Source organism: Mauremys reevesii, linkage group 1 (assembly GCF_016161935.1).
Source record: "Mauremys reevesii isolate NIE-2019 linkage group 1, ASM1616193v1, whole genome shotgun sequence".
Lineage (NCBI taxonomy): Eukaryota > Metazoa > Chordata > Testudines > Geoemydidae > Mauremys > Mauremys reevesii.
Genome location: NC_052623.1, coordinates 60,788,721 through 60,810,696, shown reverse-complemented (window position 1 = coordinate 60,810,696; position 21,976 = coordinate 60,788,721). Strand labels below are relative to the sequence as shown.

Genomic DNA, 21,976 nt, shown 5'->3' with positions numbered 1-21,976 from the left:
GAAGCATTTTTATCTCTATTCAAGCATGAGCTTTATATATGTATTGCTAAAAGTGTTGTATAGCAACTATCACTATAATTCATGAAATAGTTCCATAAAACGTATTTTCTTGAGCTGATGTTGCTGTTAGCCACAATAGTAGGCAAACCCCTATTCTACAGCAGAGTTTGAGTCCAGTTTTTAACCATCATATTACAAATCCACTTGAATATTTGTGGATATTCAAGATATCTTTGTGCTATTTGTATGTTCTTCAGTTGATCAAGTTGGAAAGCAGATCAAAAATAGTGTATTTTAAGTTACTGAATCCAATAAGACTGGATTGGGCTGAGTTGCCAAGTACCTAAATAAAGAGAATAGAACATATAAACCAATTAGTTTGTATTGGCTGTTTTATTAATGAGATTTGAAAGAGTTCCAGCATCACCTTTGGCTAAACTAAATGTATCTTTCTCAGAACAATGTAATTCTGGATTTTCAAAGTCACTGCCTTTTTCCAGTTGTTATTGAACACTTCTCTGCCCCCAAAACTAAGGGCTGCTGCATACAGCTGCAATCTGTGGCAGAACACCCATTGATATTGAGGAAACCTGCATGTTTAGAGAGAAATATACATGGCCCCTTTTTTAAAGCCTCTCCTTCAATTAGAAAGAAGGAATGGAGGGAAAGCAACAACTAAGGGGGATGACATATATGTATGCAAATAAAAAATTAATACTAAACAGTCTGAGTGACTCGCAATAACGTTTTTGTCTTTTTACTAAAATTAATCCACATGGATTTTTATGATTCATGACCTTTTATATGAATCATAAGGCATAGTTTTCTGTGCAACACAATTTTGTTTTGGTATTTTGATCCAAAACTATAATCTTCTAAAATTTTTAGATTTTGTTGCATGAGCTTTCGTGGGTGAATACCCACTTCTTGCATCCGAAGAAGTGGGTATTCACCCACGAAAGCTCATGCTGCAAAACGTCTGTTAGTCTATAAGGTGCCACAGGATTCTTTGTTGCTTCTACAGAACCAGACTAACACGGCTACCCCTCTGATACTTAGATTTTGTTGTACATCTACTTTTTCATGCCCAAGACCTAATTCTTGCTGTCTTTGAAATCAATGATAAAACTTCAATTGAATTCAGTGAGAGCAGGATTGAGGTCTGTAGTAAGGTTTTTTTAATGCATGTGAAAAGCTTTAAAGAGTTAATAACTTGGGATATTAATTTCCTAATGTATTCAAAGCTCTAATTTTCCCCTTAAAGTCACAGGTTTCAAATAACTTCTAATTAAAGGAGCTTTTCCACTTAGATTTCAAAATATTATTAATCCTTTTAGTGAAACTTATGAAAAACACCCATGTAGAACATAAGAAGAAAGGCGGTTATAACTTATTGTATGGACAAATTATAAGTGTTCCACTTATATGTCTTCATGGTTATATTTCAAATTGAATTAATTGCTTGTTAAATTGTAAAGCACTTGTCTAATTTTGGGAGGTGGGAAAACAGTGATATTTCTTTAGTAACAAGCAATTGCTGGATCATACTTGTGCAATGCTTGTGTCAACATGGAGAAACCCAAGCTATGTGGTGTCTTTTTTTTTCTTATGCATCATATATCAGATATTTTAAAAAGTATATTTGACAAATTATGAACACTTTTTTCACTTGGCTGCATTGTTTTTTTTTTTATATTAAATGTTTCCTTAAACATCCCTCATCATCATTGTGTTCTCAAAGTTGATCACTACATGGTATATGTGAACTTCTTGACCATGCTACCATTCTGTAGTGGTGCTACTTGTGGCTCCATCACTGGCTCACTACATAACTATGGATAAATCATTTAATCCCTCTGTGCCTTGGTTTACCTAGCTGTAAAATGGGTGTAAAATACTTACCTGTCTTGTTGTGGTGGGTGGGGAGCTATAAAGTAGTATGAGATTCTAAAATTAAATGGTGCTGGTTAAGTGCAAAGTATTTTGTTAGTGGAATGTAAAGTAGCAAACAGAAAAAAGACTAGACATCTAAAATATTAACTATTTTGAAACAGAATTAAAATCTGTCTTGTTAATCTTTAGACAGGCCTTGATGCTTAAAATAAATAAACTCATGAAACTATTTATTGTGCCACACAGCTCAGTTCACAGATACTCACTTATGAATTTGTACATTTGTGTGTTAAGATACATCTACACGGTGGGGGGGGGGGGGGGGACATACAGCAAAGAGTCTCAGAGACTGGGTCAATTCTAGTTTTCTTATCGCAATGTCATGTAATCCCAAGTATTTTATATCAACATTAATGGTCCAGCGAGCTCATTAGGCAGCTTTTTTTTTTAAACTCTTGAATGCAAGTGTTCTGGAGTTGCTGATTTTAAAAATATTTTTTTAACTTTAGTAGCTCCTATTTAACATCCTCCATAAATACTAGTGGAATGGAAAGAGTATTCTTATCACCATATGATAAGACTATATCATCTGTTTCCCCAAATACAGAACAGAAATATTTATTGCACACTTCTGCCTTTTCTGCATTATTATCAAGTCTACCATTTTCATCTAGTCATGGACTAATACCATTGTCAGGATTCTTTTTGTTCCTAATCTATTTAAGAAAGAGGTTGTGTTTTTGTGTGTGGTGTTTTTTTTTTTTTGTTTTGTTTTTTGTTTGTTTTTTTCTTAATTGTCCTTAACTGTGCTGGCCATAGATCTCTCTTTTTGTGTCCCTTTGCTTCATCTATCAATTTTCTACAATTCCTACTTGATTTATATTCATTACTATCAACTTCCACTTTCTTCCATTTGTTACGTATTTATAGCTGCCCCTCATAACCAGGTCACTTTTTTTTTAAACCAGTATGGCCTTCTTCCTTGATTGTGGTATTTTTTGGCATCTGTAGGATGTTCATAAATGATTCCCAATTCACATTTTTTCTGATTAAATTCTTCCCTCTAGCAGATTTGGTTCATTCCTCAGATGTCGGATGTCTGTCTCACACATAAATGGATGCAATATATGATGGAACTCTCTCAAGAGAAGAAACTATTGCTGCTGTAACCTATTTTTTAAGGACTGTTTTTACCTTTAGGTTTTTTGTAACTTTCACATCATATATATCACTCTTGTCCTGGCACGGTACAGAATTCATCTGTGATTGGAGTATTCAAATATATAAAATGGAACTTTTGCACTACATTGGTTTTGAAATGATTTCTGCCACCAGACATCGCCAATGTAGTGCAAAAGTTCCAGTGTGGTCTTTCATATCTCAGTAGAGAAACCTGCTAGTATTTTATAGATATGGTCCCTGAAAGCAACTTTAATGACTAAATTTTGCTAGTAGGGAGATCTGTACTGACATCTACTATAACTAAGCCAGAACAGTGTATGCATTAGTATGCACAAGGTACAAAATCCTAGGCAGGTAAGCATCATGCCTTCAGCCACCTGAGAAATACACCAGAAGCTGTGGCACATACTAGTGTGGTTATTGCTATTCCACTGTATTAAAAAAATTATAAATGGCAGTTTAAAGCACAGGAATAATACTGCTACCAGAGCCTCTCCAAAACCATTAAAATGTTAGTAAACATCCCTTTGTAGTAGTTAAATTGAGACACAGATGGTCACTCTCTGAACTCACTCTGTCTCTGGTAGAAATCCAAACTAATGCCATTTAAAATACAGTGTTATCACTTACACTAATGCAGTGATCTTGGTTACTCTGGTGGAAATCCAGTGGCGTTAGTTTGGATTTATACCAACGTAACTGAAATCATAATCTGATCCATGGGAATTGAGTGACTTGCTCAACGTCACACAGCAAGCTGGCATCACAGTCAGCAAAAGAACCTACTTCTCCTGACTCATAAGCCTGTAGTTAAATCACTATACCATGCTCTTCCCCTTGTGCCTATTTTAATAATTTATTTAAGGAAGAAAAGAATTATTTTACGCATAACTGATGTGAAAGAATAGTTCTTAGGTAAAAGGAGGGTAGGGAAAAAATCTCAGTACAAGAGGTGTCATCATGCCAGTACTGGGCAAGCAAAGAGAGCAGGCAGCAGGTGGGCTGTCAGCTCTTCTATAATTTCTTTTTCCTGGTATAAAGAAGCCCTGGAGAGGGAGACTTTTAGACATGGGAGGGAGGAGGGGCTGTTAAACCCTAGAAATAGAAACAATGACTGGACAGTGAGTAGAACAACCCTTCACACACTCACGCACTCATACCGCACCTTGCTTCAGAGCCTTTGTCACTCCACTACCTCCCCTTAAAGCCTGGTCTACACTAGGAGTTTATGTCGAATTTAGCAGCGTTAATTCAAATTAACCCTGCACCTGTCCACACAATGAAGCTATTTAGTTCGACTTAGAGGTCTCTTTAGTTTGATTTCTGTACTCCTCCTCGATGAGGGGAGTAGTGCTAAATTCGACATGGCTATGTCGAATTAGGCTAGGTGTGGATGCAAATGGACCTTAGTAGCTCCGGGAGCTATCCCACAGTGCACCACTCTGTTGACACTCTGGACAGCAGTCCGAGCTCGGATGCTGTGACCAGCCACACAGGAAAAGCCCCGGGAAAATTTGAATTCCTTTTCCTGTCTGGCCAGTTTGAATCTCATTTCCTGTGTGGACATCGGGGCGAGCTCAGCAGCACTGGCAGCGATGCAGAGCTCTCCAACAGAGGTGTTCATGCAATCTCAGAATAGAAAGAGGGCCCCAGCATGGACTGACCAGGAAGTCTTGGATCTGATTGCAGTGTGGGGCGATGAGTCTGTGCTTTCGGAGCTGCGCTCCAAAAAATGGAATGCAAAGATCTACGAGAAGGTCTCCAAAGCCATGGCCGACAGCGGATACAGCCAGGATACAACGCAGTGCCACGTGAAAATCAAGGACCTGAGACAAGGCTACCAAAAAATCAAAGCGGCAAACGGACGCTCCGGCTCCCAGCCCCAGACATGCCAGTTCTACGAGGCACTGCCACCACTGCCCCATCAGTGTGCGTGGACTCTGACGATGGGATAGTGTCGACGGCTGGTTCCTCGGAGATGTTCGCGGACGGGGAAGATGAGGAGGACGAGGCAGTTGACAGCGCTGATTTCCCTGACAGCCAGGATCTCTTCATCACCCTCACTGAGATCCCCTACCAACCCTCCCCGGCCGTTAACCCGGATCCTGAATCAGGGGAAGGATCAGTCGGTAAGTGCTTTAAACATGTAAACATTTATTTCTAACAGAACAGGAATATTAACTATGCGAAAAGAAGGTCAATATATATGGGGATAGAACAGAAATCCTCCTGGGAGATCTCCACGAAGCTCTCCTGGAGGTAATCGAAAAGCCTACGCATGAGGTTCCTGGGGAGAGCTGCCTTGTTGGGTGCTCCATGGTAGGACACTTTTCCGCGCCAGGCTATCATCAGGTACTCTGGGAGCATTGCCTCCACGAGCATGGCAGCATAGGCCCCTGGTTTGTGCTGGCTTTCACACTGCATGCGCTCTCTATCTCTCTGTGATCCTCCTCAGGGTGATCTCGCTCGGCGACTCCTGCATTGAATTAGTGTATTGTTAGTATTGGGAATGCTTCACTGTTCCTTTGCATAACAATAAGCGGTGGTTTACAGCCACGTGGTGGAGGCTGCAGAGGGGCAGCATACAGGGATCTTTCCCAGGGACAGCTGCGAGACGGTGGAACAGGGGCAGAGTTCATGCTTTCCGGATTGCCTGCAGCAGGAGGACACTGCTATACATTAAGGTTTAAGCAGCCAAAAGTCTATGGCTTACCATGTGTGCCTGCTCCACGGATTCTGCTGTCCTGCCCCGCTTGTCTGATCTCCAGTGCAAGACCCCAGGCAATGAATGCGAAGGCCGAAAAATTCAAACTTGTCCTGAGTGCGCATGAGAGAGGTTCTGTGCATGGTCTTGTTCAGAGATAGACTAGACTATGTTCATTGTTCACAAAAATGTATCTTTGCAAGGAATTCACTCCTTTTCCCATCACACAGCTGCGACTGTCTCCAGACCTGCCGCAGCATCCCCCCTCACAGAGGCTGGCACAGATTAGGCGGCGAAAGAAAAAGACAGGGGACGAGATGTTCGCTGAACTTATGGGGTGCTCCCGAGACGAGGCGGACCAGCAGAGCCAGTGGAGGGAGACCCTCTCTCTGTACCAGCGCTCACACAGCGAACGGGAGGAGAGGTGGCGTGAGGAAGACAAGCAGTCGACTCAAACGCTGCTTGGACTAATGAGGGAGCAAACGGACATGCTCCTGCGTCTTGTGCATGTTCTGCAGGACCGCAGGCAGGAGGACAGAGCCCCCCTGCAGTGTATCTGCAACCGCCCTCCCCCGCCACAAAGTCCCATACCCCCCTCACCCAAAATAACCAGAAGGAGGGGCGCCAGGGGGCTGTGAAAACTGTCACTCCACCCCTGCAGAGTGCTCAATTACCCAAAAGCTCTCATTCCCTAAATGTTGAGAAGTCCTTTCCTTCTTGACTCACTCAAGTCCCAATCCCAGTTTCATCCCCTAACTGTCTAGTTGATTACTAAAAAATACTTTGCTGTTAATTACTGTTTCCGTCATGTTCTTGCACAGAAGACTGTGTTTGAAGGCGGGGGGGAAGGAGGTTGGTAATTGCATAGGACAGTCACCATTACCAGGGTACAGACACGGGGGCAGGATCAGCAGCAGGTCACACACAGAGTGCAGTCAGTAAGCACCCTGGTTGGTCTGGAAGGTGGTTTTCATGTTCTGTGTGGGTGCGGGGTACGTGACTTTGTGCCGGGGGAGGGCGGTTACAGATCTTATGCAGCGGTCCTTGTCCTGGACCACAGAGCCACGCAGCAGGGGAATCTGTAACCGTTTTCACCCTGCCACAAGGTCACACAGCCCCCGCACACAGAGTCCCGAAAAGGAGGGATGGCAGGCTCCGTTGAAACAACCAGACCGGCACTGCAGACTGCTCTAGGAGCAGAAGCCTGTCATTCCTCGAGTTTAGAACCGGTCTTTACATCACTACACACCCTACCCAGCACAATCTGCGTCCCAGTTTCAACCCTTTAACGCAAAGTCATTAATAGAGAAAACGTTAATTAACAATGTTCCATGTATTTTATTTTTAAACTTGTGTTGGAAGGGGGGAAACGGGGTGAACGGGGTATGTAACTGCAGAGGCTAGTCAACAGTAACTGGGTAAAGAAACAGGGGCAGGTTCAGCTTCTCTGTAAAGAAACAGAACAGTCACAGGTCATGCTGCTCGCTGAGGAACCTAGCTTTCAAAGCCTCCTGGATGCACAGCGCTTCCCGCTGGGCTCTTCTAATTGTCTGGCTGAGCATAATCAGCAGCCAGGCGATTTGCCTCAACCTCCCATCCCGCCATAAAGGTCTTCCCCCTTGCTCTCACAGAGATTGTGGAGCACACAGCAAGCTGCAATAACAATGGGGATATTGGTTTCGCTGAGATCCGAGCGAGTCAGTAAGCTCCTCCATCTCCCCTTGAGACGTCCGAAAGCACACTCCACCACCATTCTGCACTTGCTCAGCCGGTAGTTGAAGAGTTCCTTGTCACTGTCCAAGGCGCCTGTATAGGGCTTCATGAGCCAGGGCATTAGCGGGTAGGCTGGGTCCCCGAGGATCACTATAGGCATCTGCACATCCCCAACAACTGTCCGGGAAGAAAGTACCTTCCTGCAGGCGTCTAAACAGACCAGAGTTCCTGAAAACAAACGCGTCATGAAACTTGCTACTGACTGGTAGCTGTCTGGCGTGGCAAATTTCCAGAGGGCTATGGCCACTCGCTTCTGCACACTCAGGGCTGCTCGCATGCGGGTGTCCTTGTGCTTCAGGGCAGGGGACAGCAACTCACAGAGTTCAAGGAAAGTGCCCTTATGCATGCGAAAGTTTCGCAGCCACTGTGATTCATCCCAGACCTGCAGCACTATGTGGTCCCACCAGTCCGTGCTTGTTTCCCAGGCCCAGAATCGCCGTTCCACAGCATGAACTTGACCCATTGCCACCATGATGTCCGCGGCACGGGGTCCCGTGCTTTGTGAGAGGTCTGTGCCACTCTCACACTTCATGTCCTCACCGCGCTGCCGGAGCCTCCTCGCCTGATTTCTCAGCATCTGACTGTGGAAGAGGTGGACGATAAGGTGCGAGGAGTTGACAACGGCCATACGTACAGCGATGATTGCAGCGCTGTGGCGTCCGCGCTGTCACTCACCAGAAAAGTGCGCAAACTGATTGCCCGCCAGCAGGAGTGACGGTTGAATGACGACAGTTACCCAAAACCACCCTCGACACTTTTTTTTTTTTGCCCCAGCAGGCATTGGGGGCTCGCCCCAGAATTCCAGTGGGCAGTGGGGACTGCGGGAACTGTGGGATAGCTGCCCACAGTGCACTGCTTCCAATGTCGACGCTTGCCCCATTAGTGTGGACTCACAAAGTCGAATTACTGTCCTTAGTGTGGATACACACGTTCAACTTTGTAAGGTCGATTCCACAAATTCGACTTAAGTTAAATCGAACTACTCTGGTAGTGTAGACATACCCTAAGATACCTGGAGGGTCTGAAAATGATTCTGTATAGGAGATGCGTCCTCCTTACCCATTCTTGCCTGAATTTCCCCTTCCATTTCACCTTTAAAAGGTAACATCCTTCATTTAAAAAATGCAGATGTAATACTGCTACAAAGCCCTCTCTCTGTCCCTGGTACTGCCCAAGACTGGCCCTGATACTTCACCATTAAAGTCAACGATAGCTTTGCCACTGGCTTCAATGAACATAGGATAAAGCCCTATAACAGATGCTACTGCTCCACTAGTTGCTTCTTGAATCCCTCCCCTAATCTATGGTCAGAACACAGACCACAGAACACTTTCCCAAGGGAATTGGTAGAAGTCCCATTACTTGGAACATTTGAAATGGGGATGAGAACAGCATCAGAACATGAACTAGCAGGAACAAAATGACATTCCAGGAAGCTGGGCTAAATGACTTAGGATATTTTTACTTCTATATTTAACTTGTTTAAATGTATGACCTGTCAAAGTGATTGTTCATTTTGTATAGTACCTAGAATGCTTAAAATATTTGCAAGACCTCCAGAACTCAAGTACTCCAGCTAGCTATCATTATTAGAAAAAGACAGCAACATATTGTTTTGGGCTTTTTTGTTTGTTCCGTGAGCAAGTTATCAGTGCATGTCATATGTCTTCTCATTTCTGAGTCTTTTGATTAACTTTTTAAGCTTTTCTCTGCAGACGTGAGGGCTAGGAATTTACTTACTTTGAAAAATAAAAAAGCTGAGTGTCTCGTACTCACTTGCCTCCAAAATCTGGAGCTTTAAGAAAAGCATAAAATATCACAGAATTGAGAGTTGTCAACACATTGTGAATAACCTGTGATTTCTATTAAAAAATCTCTTTTGACAAACTTTCAGCTCACAATAAAAAGGGCTTATATTTTGATTTGTAAAATGAAATCTCAGATTAATTGGTGACCATAAAAGTTTATTAGCTCCTTCAGGAATGAATAAAATTTTCAAAGGTTCAGAGTTATATAGTGAACAGCTGCAAAATTCACTACCTAGCCTTCTTCAAAATTCTGAACAGCACTAGTTCTTGTGGATAATAAATTGAATAAAACTAATGTGGAACTTCTAGACTGGGTCTCTGAGATGACATTATAAAGAAGGAAAAAAAGAGACAGAAAAGACTTCTCCAAAAGGTGGTAACCTCATTCTTTCAATGAATCATATCTCTAAGATCAATTTTATGGTTTCCTTCAACCTTTGCACAAAGGACAATTTAGTTTCTCCTCTGTCTACAGAATGCACATCAAAAATTTCAAGTGCAAAGCATTTTTGGCGATAGAGACATTTGGATGGGGAGAAGGGTCAAAATCCAGCAGTTTTGGAAAACTAGTTACAGCCTCAAAAAGAGTTTCTTCCATAGTTGTGTAGTCTCCAGGAATATTTTTAACATTCCTGCAGAATGTCAGCTATCCTGAGGGCACGTTCAAAATAATTTCCATAGTGAGCTATTTTACTATAAATGTTCTCGGTTTTAAGCCGTTTGACAGTTTAAAGCAGTGGTTCTTAACCTGGGGTGCATGCACCCCCTGGGGGTGCAAGATGCCCTTTGGGGGTGAGGGGGTTGAGACATGTCAGACCTTTTTTTTTTTTTTTTGATTTAAAAGGTAAATCATCGAAAACACAAATTAAGCACAGGCACGTAAGTACAACTACTTTGTTTCGTCAAACCTATGTATTAACATTATACATTTTTTAACGATTACTGTAATATACAAACAAAGAAAATACCTAGGTTTAAAGAACTGACCTACTTCAACGATTTTTGAGAAGGGGTGTGAGAACATTTTGAGAATCAAAGGGTTGCAGGCTGCAGTAAAGGTTAAGAACCACTGGTTTAAAGCAAATTAAATTGTCAGTAGTTTCCTTTGCCAAATTTGTGTATGATCTTTAAAAATTTAAACATATTACAGCCCTGCTGAACTAAGATTTTTGTCTTGCAGATCTGAGTACAGCCACATGTCCTCTACAAGCAGTGAGTATAATTTTAAGACCTTTTAAAAATAAAATCTCACCCTTTCTCATTTACTACCTGTTAATGTCTGCTTAATGCAAATAAAGAAATCTCCAGGTTTTCAAATTACATTATAATATGTGTTGGATCTATCTACATTAAATTCGTCGTTGCTAGTGATGGAGAATAAAGATCACCAGAATAATATAAAAGGAGAAATAAAAAGACAAGTTTTGATTGACAGACCTTTTACACAAACCCTATAAACAATTTAAAAATTCTCTTGGCTATTATGTTTACTGAAAACAGTTCTTCAGTGTATGGGCGGGATTTGCAAAAACACTTGGCACTAGATTAACTGTGCTCCCATTAAGATCAATAGTAAAACTCCCTAAATCTTGGTCCTGCTTTACACAGCTGCACCAAACACACTTAACCACTTATGCCCAGGTTGCACTGGCTCAACTGATCCTTGTGTGATCTGGCCGGGTGTAGAGAGGGCTCATGCAAATGATCATTTAAATATTTCCTCTCTCCATCTCTTTCCACTACCAAGCAGATCTTCATCTCTAGCCTCTCACTGGGCCTGTGACGTTCACTGCAGTAGGCTGTGGGGCTTCCGTAACCCATGCAGAGCTGTTGCAAGTGAAAAAGAGGGGCCTGGGATACACTGCGGGAGGTTTTCAAACCAAGATACACGTAGCTGAAGTCAAAGTATCTTAGTTCAACTTACCTGGCCATCCTCATGGCGGTGAGTCGACTGCCGTGGCTCCCCTGTCAACTCCGCTTACTCCTCCTGCCAAGGTATAAGGGTGTCAATTCACGGATTGATTTATCACGTCCAGATGAGACGCGATAAATTGATCCCCGATACATCGAACACTACCCGCCGATCTGGCCGGTAGTATAGACGTACCCTGATATGAGTCCCCAAAATACAATCAGAAGAGGAAAAAGTCATCAAAGGTCAGAGGAGGGAGTGGCCCTGATCAGTATGTGACTGGTGTCCTAGATTGGTCCTATATTCCACTGCAAAGTGACCGCTCTATTTCAAAGCTGTTAGCAGGGAGATAGCTGAGTTCCCAGGGAATTATATATGCCATCGGCAAGGTAAGGACCCCATCCATACTCTGTTTGGAAACAGTAGCTCAATTAACGGATTGGTTGGCCAGTGTGGCAAGGGCCAGACTGAGTTACAACCATGCTTAAAGATATAAACGTTAAAATCATAAGATAGGATAGAGTGAAAGCACAATTCTGAAACATGGTTTGGCTACTCAGTGTGACTAGGGCCTCAGTGTTTGTAATGATTGATGTCATTTCAGTAAAGGCACAGGAATTAGAAACAAGTGAGTGCCTATTATAAAGTGGTGCCAAGAAAACATAAGGGGAGAGAGAGTTCTGTAAAGCATTTATTTGTTTGAGTTTTAAAGAAGTGAAAAAGTGAACTGAATGTTTTCCAGCCTTTCCAAATATTTCTTATGAACAGACTAGATTTCAGGTTAACTAAGTGATAAAAGATGAAATACAGTATCTGGTTTATTTTTTCCAGTGATGTGATATGGCAAATTTTTCTGCTTTCGCCAAAAGGAATTTCACATGGTTGCTTTTCAGTCTTCTACAATAATAACTTTATCTTCCCAAAAATATTCTGTCACTTATTGGAAGAACTGCATCTGCTACTCTCTGAATCCCAGAAATGGTTGTTCAAGCAAAACTGCAAATAAAGCCCTCTTATCAATGTAAGATGGCATCTTTCCTGCTAATTCCCTCCTGATTTTCTCCTCATAGATGCAAGCTGTTACTCAAAGTGAAAACTACAGAAATTCACAAAGATGACTTTCCCACCCTGCGGCCCTAATTCTCTTATAATCAGAAGAAAGCTGTCAAATGTCCTCCATGCACATGATTCTGGGTGAAATAGGCTTTCTCTGGACAGTTCCAAACATGTGTCCAGCTCTCAGACTAATTCCACAAGGTATCACCTAGCCAGAAGGAATAATTTGAGATTTTTATCTATCTCCTGTTGAAGTCAGCGGGAGTATTTTCATTAATTTCAATTGAATTCCAATTCACTGAGAGTTGTATCAGGCCCTTAAAGAATAAATTTATCTGCGTGTCTGAATCCTGAGCTTATATGACTGACAAAGGGCTAGCTGTCTCTTCTCTGTGTGCTGGATGTATGTCTCCCGCTAGCAGTTCAGGCCTTTAACCGAAGAATGTTCTTCTTATGAATATATTCCTGGTTTCCTACTTGCAGGGATCATTCTCTATATGATTGGCAGGGGGGGGCAACATCTAATAAATCAGCTCTTTGCATTTTTATTAAAAGAATTTTTTTCTGATGTGCTGTTTCTGTTCATTTCCTTCCACTAACCCAGTTTTTGGCCATGTATTAGAGTGCATACTACTAGGCCCTGTTAGTGCCCTGGGCAGTGACCCAGATTATGGGCCCAATAATAATAATTTTGACAAATGAATTCACTGAGGTTTAAAGCAAAGTATTTCTCGTCTAGACATGACTTGTAATCAATTATTTATTTGTATTACTGCTGTGTTGAGTAAAAACAATAGGAGCAAACTCATCTTGGTAATTCTTACTCGTAATAGATTTGTACATACAAGTGATTTTAGTTACATGCCAGCTGCAGTTTGTCACATTAAATGTGGTGACCTAGATGTTGTGCTGACCAAAGCAGTCCAGGATGTGGTGGGGATTACAATAGTATTTTAACACCAGTCCTTTGTCAGTACTGGGAAGTATTATCATTCCAGCAGAGACAGAAAAGTTCAGGAGACAGGACAGCCTTTTTACATACAAACTTAAAAATGTGTTAGTCTCTTTTCTGCTTCCAAGACAAATGAGGCTGATGTAGCACCATAAATCATGGGATTTAGTTTTGTATTTCATAGGCATTGTGTGATCAGGCTGTTCAGAAAGCACAAGAGGAATAATATTTGAGTAGATCAGACTGTGAACTCTTCAGGGCAGAGACTACCTTTCTATTCTCTATAGCGCACCTACTGTAAGCAGGCACCAAATCTGATTGGGGTCGCTAGTTGCCACTGAATTACAAATAATAAATTGTAATAGCTTGTTTTAAAACTCTTTAGAAAAAAGAGTGGAGGTTAGCTCTTGACTTTACAAGTCCACATGAAAACTCATTGCTCAACATCCTGATATTAAATCACTTGACAGCAATGATTTCCATGTCCCCAGTAAAGCATAAAAACAATGGAGTAATGTTTACTTTTATATTGTTGCTTTCATCCCAAAGGACTTCACAAATTATGTGCATACTATAGAGGTCCCCTAAACTGAATTGCCAAGGTTGAGGATAGCAACTAGCCAACACAGAGACTGAAAAACTGTTTGGAGAAGGGAAGAGAAGAAATTTGGGGCAGAGACACTAGGGCAAACCTCTACTCTTACCAGGGGCGGCTCTAGGCACCAGCAAAACAAGCTGGTGCCTAGGGCGGCCAAATCTAGGGGGCGTCCCCTGCCGCCGAGGGGGGGCGGCAGGCTGGGCCGGCGGATGTGCCGCAGTCATGCCTGCGGGAGGTCCACCGGAGCCCCGGGAGGACCGGACCTGCCGCAGGCATGACTGCGGAGGGGGCGCTCGTCCCGCGGCTTGGCTGGACCTCCCGCAGGCATGACTGCGGCAGTTCAACCGGAGCCGCCGGACCCGCGAACCGTCCGCAGCCGCGGGGGGTACAGCCGAGCCACGCGGGACCAGCGGACCCTCCGCGGTCATGCCCGCGGGAGGTCCGCTGCTCCCGCGGCTCCGGGGCGCCTCCCGCCCATGACTGCTTGGGGCGGCCAAAAACGTAGAGCCGCCCCTGACTCTTACTAAAGATTCTCTGTCAATTTTAATTTTTGTCTGATCTGCAAATGTCTCTTCTGAAAGACCTGTTTCCTATGAATGGCAGTTTTCTAACCCAGAAGGATAAAAAGCTTTGTTGGTCCTGCCAGGATTGTAATCTGTGGTTCTGCGGAGTGTTGGATTTCAAATTTGAATCTTAAACTAGTAAGCCATTCTTTCTGGCAAATTTCAATCAAGTCAGCTGGGCAAGAGTTTACTGCAGAGATGCCAAAGAAGAGACTAGGAAAGAACGTGACAGGTGACTTCCTTGCATTTGTGAAGACTGTTAAACTCTACTGCAGAGAAGACTGCAAAAGTTTTGTAGGCTACTCTGCCAATACAAAAGCATAAGAAAGCCATAGGCCTGAGAGGAAGTGTAAAAATATGATTAGAAACACCATAAAAGAACAGCTAGTCACAGACTCTACAAGTAATGGCAAAACCCCCCCAAAAAAAGTACACCAGAAGCAGGAATCCTGCAAACAACAAGTGGGGCCACTGGACATTGGAGATGCTAAAGGCCCACTCAAGAACAATAAGACCATTGTGGAGAAACTAAATGAATTCTTTGCATCGGTCTTCATGAGTGAGAGGGAGATTCCCAGACCTGAGCCATTCTTTTTAGGTGACAAATCTGAGGAACTCTCCCAGATTGAGGTGTCATTAGAGGAGGTTTTGGAGCAAATTGATAAACTAAACAGTAATAAGTCACCACGACTAGATGATATTTACCCAAGAGTTCTGAAGGAACTCAAATGTGAAATTGCAGAACTACTAACTGTAGTCTGTAACCTATCATTTAAATCAGCTTCTGTACCAAATGACTAGAGGATAGCTAATGTGATGCCAATTTTTTAAAAAGGGATACAGAGGTGATCCCAGCATTACAGACCAGTAAGCCAGACTTCAGTACGGGGCAGACTAGTTGAAACTATAGTAAAGAACAAAATTGTTAGACACACAGGCCTGGTCCACACTAGGAATTTAATTCGAATTTAGCAGCGTTAATTCGACTTAACCGTGCACCCGTCCACACCAGGAAGCTAATTAGTTTGACCTAGAGGGCTCTTTAGTTCAAATTCTGTACTCCTCCCCGACGAGGGGAGTAGCACTAAATTCGACATGGCTATGTCGAATTAGGCTAGGTGTGGATGCAAATGGACCTTAGTAGCTCCGGGAGCTATCCCACAGTGCACCACTCTGTTGACGCTCTGGACAGCAGTCCGAGCTTGGATGCTCTGACCAGCCACACAGGAAAAGCCCTGGGGAAATTTGAATTCCTTTTCCTGTCTGGCCAGTTTGAATCTCATTTCCTGTGTGGACATCGTGGCGAGCTCAGCAGCATTGGCAACGATGCAGAGCTCTCCAGCAGAGGAGTCCAGGGAATCTCAGACTAGAAAGAGGGCCCCAGCATGGACTGACCAGGAAGTCTTGGATCTCATTGCTGTGTGGGGTGATGAGTCTGTGCTTTCGGAGCTGCGCTCCAAAAAACGGAATGCAAAGACCTACGAGAAGGTCTCCAAAGCCATGGCACTCAGAGGATACAGCCGGGATACAACGCAGTGCCGCGTGAAAGTCAAGGAGCTGAGACAAGGCTACCAAAAAATCAGAGCAGCAAACGGACGCTCCGGAGCCCAGCCCCAGACATGCCGGTTCTACGAGGCACTGCATGCCATTCTCGGTGGGTCTGCCACTACTGCCCCACCAGTGTGCGTGGACTCTGACGATGGGATAGTGTTGACAGCCAATTCCTCGGCGATGTTCGCAGACGGGGAAGATGAGGAAGGAGATGAGGATGGGGGGGGAGTCAACAGCGCTTACAACGCTGATTTTCCAGACAGCCAGGATCTCTTCATCACCCTCACTGAGATCCCCTACCAATCCTCCCCAGCCGTTACCCCGGACCCTGAATCAGGGGAAGGATCAGTCTGTAAGTGCTTTAAACATGTTAACATTTATTTTTAATGGAGCAGGAATAGTTACTAGTTGAAAAGAAGGTCAATATATATGGGGATAGAACAGAAATCCTCTTGGGAGATTTCCGAGAAGCTCTCCTGCAGGTAATCGAAAAGCCTCCGCATGAGGTTCCTGGGGAGAGTTGCCTTATTGGGTGCTCCGTGGTAGCGCACTTTTCCGCGCCAGGCTATCATCAGGTACTCCGGGAGCATTGCCTCCACGAGCATGGCAGCATAGGCCCCTGGTTTGTGCTGGCTTTCACGCTGCATGCGCTCTCTATCTGCCTCAGTGACCCTCCTCAGGGTGATCTCGCTCGGAGACTCCTGCATTTAATTACAGTAATTTGTGTACTATTAGTATTGGGAGTGCTTCACTGTTCCTTTGCATAACAATGAGCGTCACTTTACAGCCACGTGGTGGAGGCTGCAGAGTGGCAGCATACAGGGATCTTTCCCAGGGAACAGACGCGAGGGGGTGCAACAGGGGCAGAGTTTATGCTTTCAGGATTGCCTGTAGCAAGAGAAAAGTCAATGTATACCACTGTCAAGCAGCCAAAAGTTTTTGGCTTACCATGCCTGGCTGCTCCACGGATTCTGCTGTCCTGCCCCGCTTGTCTGATCTGCAGTGCAATCCCCCAGGCAATGAAAGCGAATTCCGAAAATTCGAACTTTCCCTGAGTGAGTGCTGTGCATGGTCTTGTTCACAGAGACTGACTAGACTATGTTTCTTCTTTGCAAAAATGTATCTTTATAAGGAAGTCAATCCCTTTTTCCCATCACACAGCTGCAACTGTATCCCGACCTGCTCCAGCATGCCCCTCACAGAGGCTGGCGCAGATTAGGCGGCACAAGAAAAAGACACGGGACGAGATGTTCGCTGAACTTATGGGCTGCTCCCGAGCCGAGGCGGCCCAGCAGAGCCAGTGGAAGGAGAACCTCTCTCAGCAGCAGCGCTCACACAGCGAACGGGAGGACAGATGGTGTCTGGAGGACCAGCAGGCGACTCAAACGCTGCTTGGACTAATGAGGGAGCAAACGGACACGCTCAGGCGCCTTGTGGATGTTCTGCAGGACCGCAGGCAGGAGGACAGAGCCCCCCTGCAGTGTATCTGCAACCGCCCTCCCCCGCCACAAAGTCCAATACCCCCCTCACCCAAAATAACAAGAAGGAGGTGCGCCAGGGGCCGTGAAAACTGTCACTCCACCCCAGCAGAGTGCTCAAGTACCAAAAAGCTCTCATTCGCTAAATTTTGAGAAGTCCTTCCCTTCCTGGATCACCCAAGCCCAAATCCCAGTTTCATCCCCTCACTGTGTAGTTGATTATTAAAAATAGTTTGCTGTTCATTACTGTTTCCGTCATGTTTCTTTACAGAAGACTTTGTGTGAAGGGGGGGAGGGGTTTGGTAATTGCATAGGACAGTCACCATTACCTGGGTACAGACACGGGGGCAGGATCTACAGCAGGTCACACACACAGTGCGGTCACTAGGCACCCTGGTCAGTCTGGGAGGTGTTTTTTCATGTTCTGTGCATAGGCGGCAGATGCCCTGCTCCAGCTATATTTGGAGCTGGGTCTCTCCCCCGGCCCTGCCTGGATAGGGCCCTGGCCCCCATGGGTCTCCCCCCACCCCGCCGCGCTGCGTACCTGCCTGACAGTAGAGCGGCTCCCCGCAGAAATGCTGTCTGGTGCCCCAGGGTCCTAGCGCCTGCCATACACAAATGGCAAGGCAGGCTGCCCTTACCCTGCCCTTCCACCATAGCCCTGAGCCTCTCCAATGCCCCAAACCCTCATCCCCAGCCAGAGCCCTCATCCCCCTACACCTCCTCCCCCTTCCCACACACCCCTCACCCCTTCCTACGCCCCCACCCCCAGCCCAGAGACTGCACCCCTCACCCCTTCCTTCACACCCACCTGTAAACGTCCTCCCCCCCAGTCCTCCCCCGCCACAAGGCCACATAGCCCCCGCACACAGAGTCCCCAAACGGAGGGATGGCAGGCTTAGTTGAAACAACCAGTCCGGCAGTGCAGACCGCTCTAGGAGCAGGAGCCTGTCATTCCTTGAGTGTAGAAGCGGTCTGTACATCACTGCACACCCTACCCACCACAGTCTGCGTCCCTGTTTCAACCCTTTAACGCGAATTCATTAGTAAAGAAAACGTTGTTAATTAACAATATTCCATTAACTTTATTTTTAAACGTGTGTTGGAAGGGGGAAATGTGGTGAACGGGCTATGTAACCGCAAAAGAAAGTCAACAGTAACTGAAAGAGGGGCAGGTTCAGCTTCTCTGTAAAGAACCTGAACAGTCACAGGTTACCCTGCAACCTGTGGAACCTAGCTTTCAAAGCCTCCCGGATGCACAGCGCTTCCCGCTGGGCTCTTCTAATTGCATAGGTGTCTGGCTGAGCGTAATCAGCAGCCAGGCGATTTGCCTCAACCTCCCATCCCACCATAAAGGTCTCCCCCTTGCTCTCACAGAGATTGTGGAGCAAGCAGCAATAACAATGGGGATATTGGTTTCGCTGAGATCCGAGCGAGTCAGTAAGCTTCGCCATCTCCCCTTGAGACGTCCGAAAGCACTCTCCACCACCATTCTGCAGTTGCTCAGCCGGTAGTTGAAGGGTTCCTTGTCGCTGTTCAAGGCGCCTGTATATGGCTTCATGAGCCAGGGCATTAGTGGGTAGGCTGGGTCCCCGAGGATCACTATAGGCATCTCCACATCCCCAACAGTTATTTTGTGGTCCGGGAAGAAACTACCTTCCTGCAGGCGTCTAAACAGACCAGAATTCCTGAAAACGCGCGTCATGAACCTTGCCCGGCCACCCGACGTAGATGTTGGTAAAGCGTCCCCTATGATCCACCAGTGCTTGCAGCACCATTGAAAAGTAGCCCTTTCGGTTAATATACTGGCTGGTCTGGTGGTCCGGTCCCAGGATAGGGATGTGAGTTCCATCTATAGCCCCACCGCAGTTTGGGAATCCCATCGCGGCGAAGCCATCTATGATGACCTGGACGTTTCCCAGGGTCACTACCTTCGAGAGCAGGAGCTCAACGATTGCGTGGGCTACTTGCATCACAGCAAGCCCCACGGTAGATTTGCCCATGCCAAAGTGGTTCGCTACTGACGGGTAGCTGTCTGGTGTGGCAAGTTTCCAGAGGGCTATGGCCACTCACTTTTGCACAGTCAGGGCTGCTCGCATGCGGGTGTCCTTGCACTTCAGGGCAGGGGACAGCAAGTCACAGAGTTCAAGGAAAGTGCCCTTACGCATCCTGAAATTTCGCAGCCACTGTGATTCATCCCAGACCTGCAGCACTATGCGGTCCCACCAGTCCGTGCTTGTTTCCCGGGCCCAGAATCGCCATCCCATAGCATGAACATGACCCATTGCCACCATGATCTCCACGGCGCGGCGTGCCGTGCTTTCTGAGAGGTCTGTGCTACTCTGAGACTTCATGTCCTCACCGCGCTGCCGGAGCCTCCTCGCCCGATTTCTCAGCATCTGACTGTTGAAGAGGTGTACAATAAGGTGCGAGGAGTTGACAACGGCCATAAGTGCAGCGATGATCGCAGCGGGCTCCATGATCGCAGTGGAGTGGAGTGCTGTGGCGTCCGCGCTGTCACTAACAGGAAAAGTGCGCAAACTGATTTCCCGCCGGCGGGAGTGACGGTTGAATGCTGACAGTTACCCAAGACCACCCTCGACACAGTTTTCCCCCAGCATGCATTGGGGGGAAATCCCAGAATTCCAATGGGCAGCGGGAAGTGCGGGAACTGTGGGATAGCTTCCCACAGTGCACCGCTTCCAATTTCGACGCTTGCCCCATTAGTGTGGACTCACAAAGTCGAATTAGTGTCCTTACTGTGGACACACAAATTCGACTTTGTAAGGTCGATTCTACAAATTTGAATTAACTTATATCGAACTAATCTGGTAGTGTAGACATACCCATAGATGAACATAATTTGTTGGGAAAGAGTCAACATGGTTTTTCTAAAGGGAACTCATGCCTCCCCAATCTAATAGAATTATTTTGGGGTGTCAACAAACATGTGGACAGGGGGATCCAGTGGATATAGTGTACTTACATTTTCAGAAGGTCTTTGACGAGATCCCTCACCAAAGGCTCTTCAGCAAAGTAAACTGTCATCGGATAAGAGGGAAAGTCCTCTCATGGATCAGTAACTGGTTAAAAGATAGGAAACAAAGGGTAGGAATAAATGGTCAGCTCCCAGAATGGAGAGAAGTATAAATAGTGGTGTTTCCCAGGGGTCTGTATGGGGACTAGTCCTATTCAATATATCCATAAATGATCTGGAAAAAGGGGCAAACTGAGGTGGCAAAATTTGCAGATGAATCAAAACTACTCAAGATAGTTAAGTCTCATGCAGACAGCGAAGAACTACAAAAGGATCTTACAAAACTGGGTGACTGGGCAACAAAATGGCAGATTAAATTCAGTGTTGATCAATGCAAAGTAATGCACATTGGAAAACATAATCCCCACTACCCATCTAAAATGATGGGGTCTAAATTAGCTGTTACCACTCAAGAAAAAGATCTTGGAGTCATTGTGGATAATTCTCTGAAAACATCCACTCAATGTGCAGCAGCAGTCAAAAAAGCAGACAGAATGTTGGGAATCATTTTAAAAAAGGGATAGCTAATAAGACAAAATATCTCCTCTGTATAAATCCCTGGTACACCCACATCTTGAATACTGCATGCAGATATGGCTGACTCATCTCAAAAAAGATATATTGGATTTGGAAAAGGTTCAGAAAAGGGCAACAAAAATGATTAGGGGTATGGAATGGCTTCCATATGAGGACAGATTAATAAGACTGGGACTTTTCAGCTTGGAAAAGAGATTACTAAGGGGGGGATATGATAGAGGTCTATAAAATCATGACTGGTGTGGAGAAAGTAAATAAGGAAGTGTTTACTCCTTCTCATAACACAAGAACTAGGAGTCACCAAATGAAATTAATAGGCAGCAGGTTTAAAACAAAGTAATTTTTTCACACAACGCACAAAGACAAAAGATAGCTACAGGCAGGGGAGTACTAAAGACAGTGTTGGTCAATATGGTAGGCAGTGGTCTCAGCCTACCAACCATTGTGAAGTTTTTGTCAAGTTATGCTGCTGTTGTCAGCATTGTAAACACCTTGTGCATTATCCTGGAGTATATGCAAAACCGGATAAGAGATGCCAGCTTGAGGATGATTGTGATGAGGATGTGGACGCAGACATTCCTGAAAGCACGGGCTGTGGCAACTGGGACATCATGGCGGCAGTGGGGCTGGTTGATACAGTGGAACGCTGATTCTGGGTCTGGCAAACAAGCACAGATGGGTGGGACCACATAGTGTTGCAGGTCTGGGATGATTCACAGTGGCTGTGAAACTTTTGCATGCGTAAGGCCACTTTCCTTGAAATTTGTGAGTTGCTCTCCCCTCCCCTGAAGCGCAGGAATACCAAGATGAGAGCTGCCCTGACAGTTGAGAAGCGAGTGGTGATAGCCCTGGGGAAGCTTGCAATGCCTGACTGCTACTGGTCAGTTGGGAATCAATTTGGAGTGGGCCCCACTCAATTTGTGGGGACTTCT

The 21,976-nt window shown here is 45.1% G+C and overlaps 1 protein-coding gene across 9 annotated transcripts in view; it reads left to right on the top strand.

Annotated features, from left to right (window-relative positions):
- The window catches only part of FAM124A (family with sequence similarity 124 member A), a 141,408-nt gene that overhangs the window by 65,156 nt on the left and 54,276 nt on the right, over positions 1–21,976 (top strand). For 8 of the 9 annotated variants that reach the window (XR_005585795.1, XM_039492936.1, XM_039492944.1 and 5 more), the window contains one exon: positions 10,541–10,572. The exons of the other annotated variant lie outside the window; for it this stretch is intronic. Coding sequence is in view for 7 of the 8 variants with exons in the window: in XM_039492930.1 (XP_039348864.1) it covers positions 10,541–10,572 (32 nt within the window). In the remaining variant the exon portion in view is untranslated. The remainder of the gene's footprint in view (positions 1–10,540; positions 10,573–21,976) is intronic. 9 annotated transcript variants of the gene reach the window in all.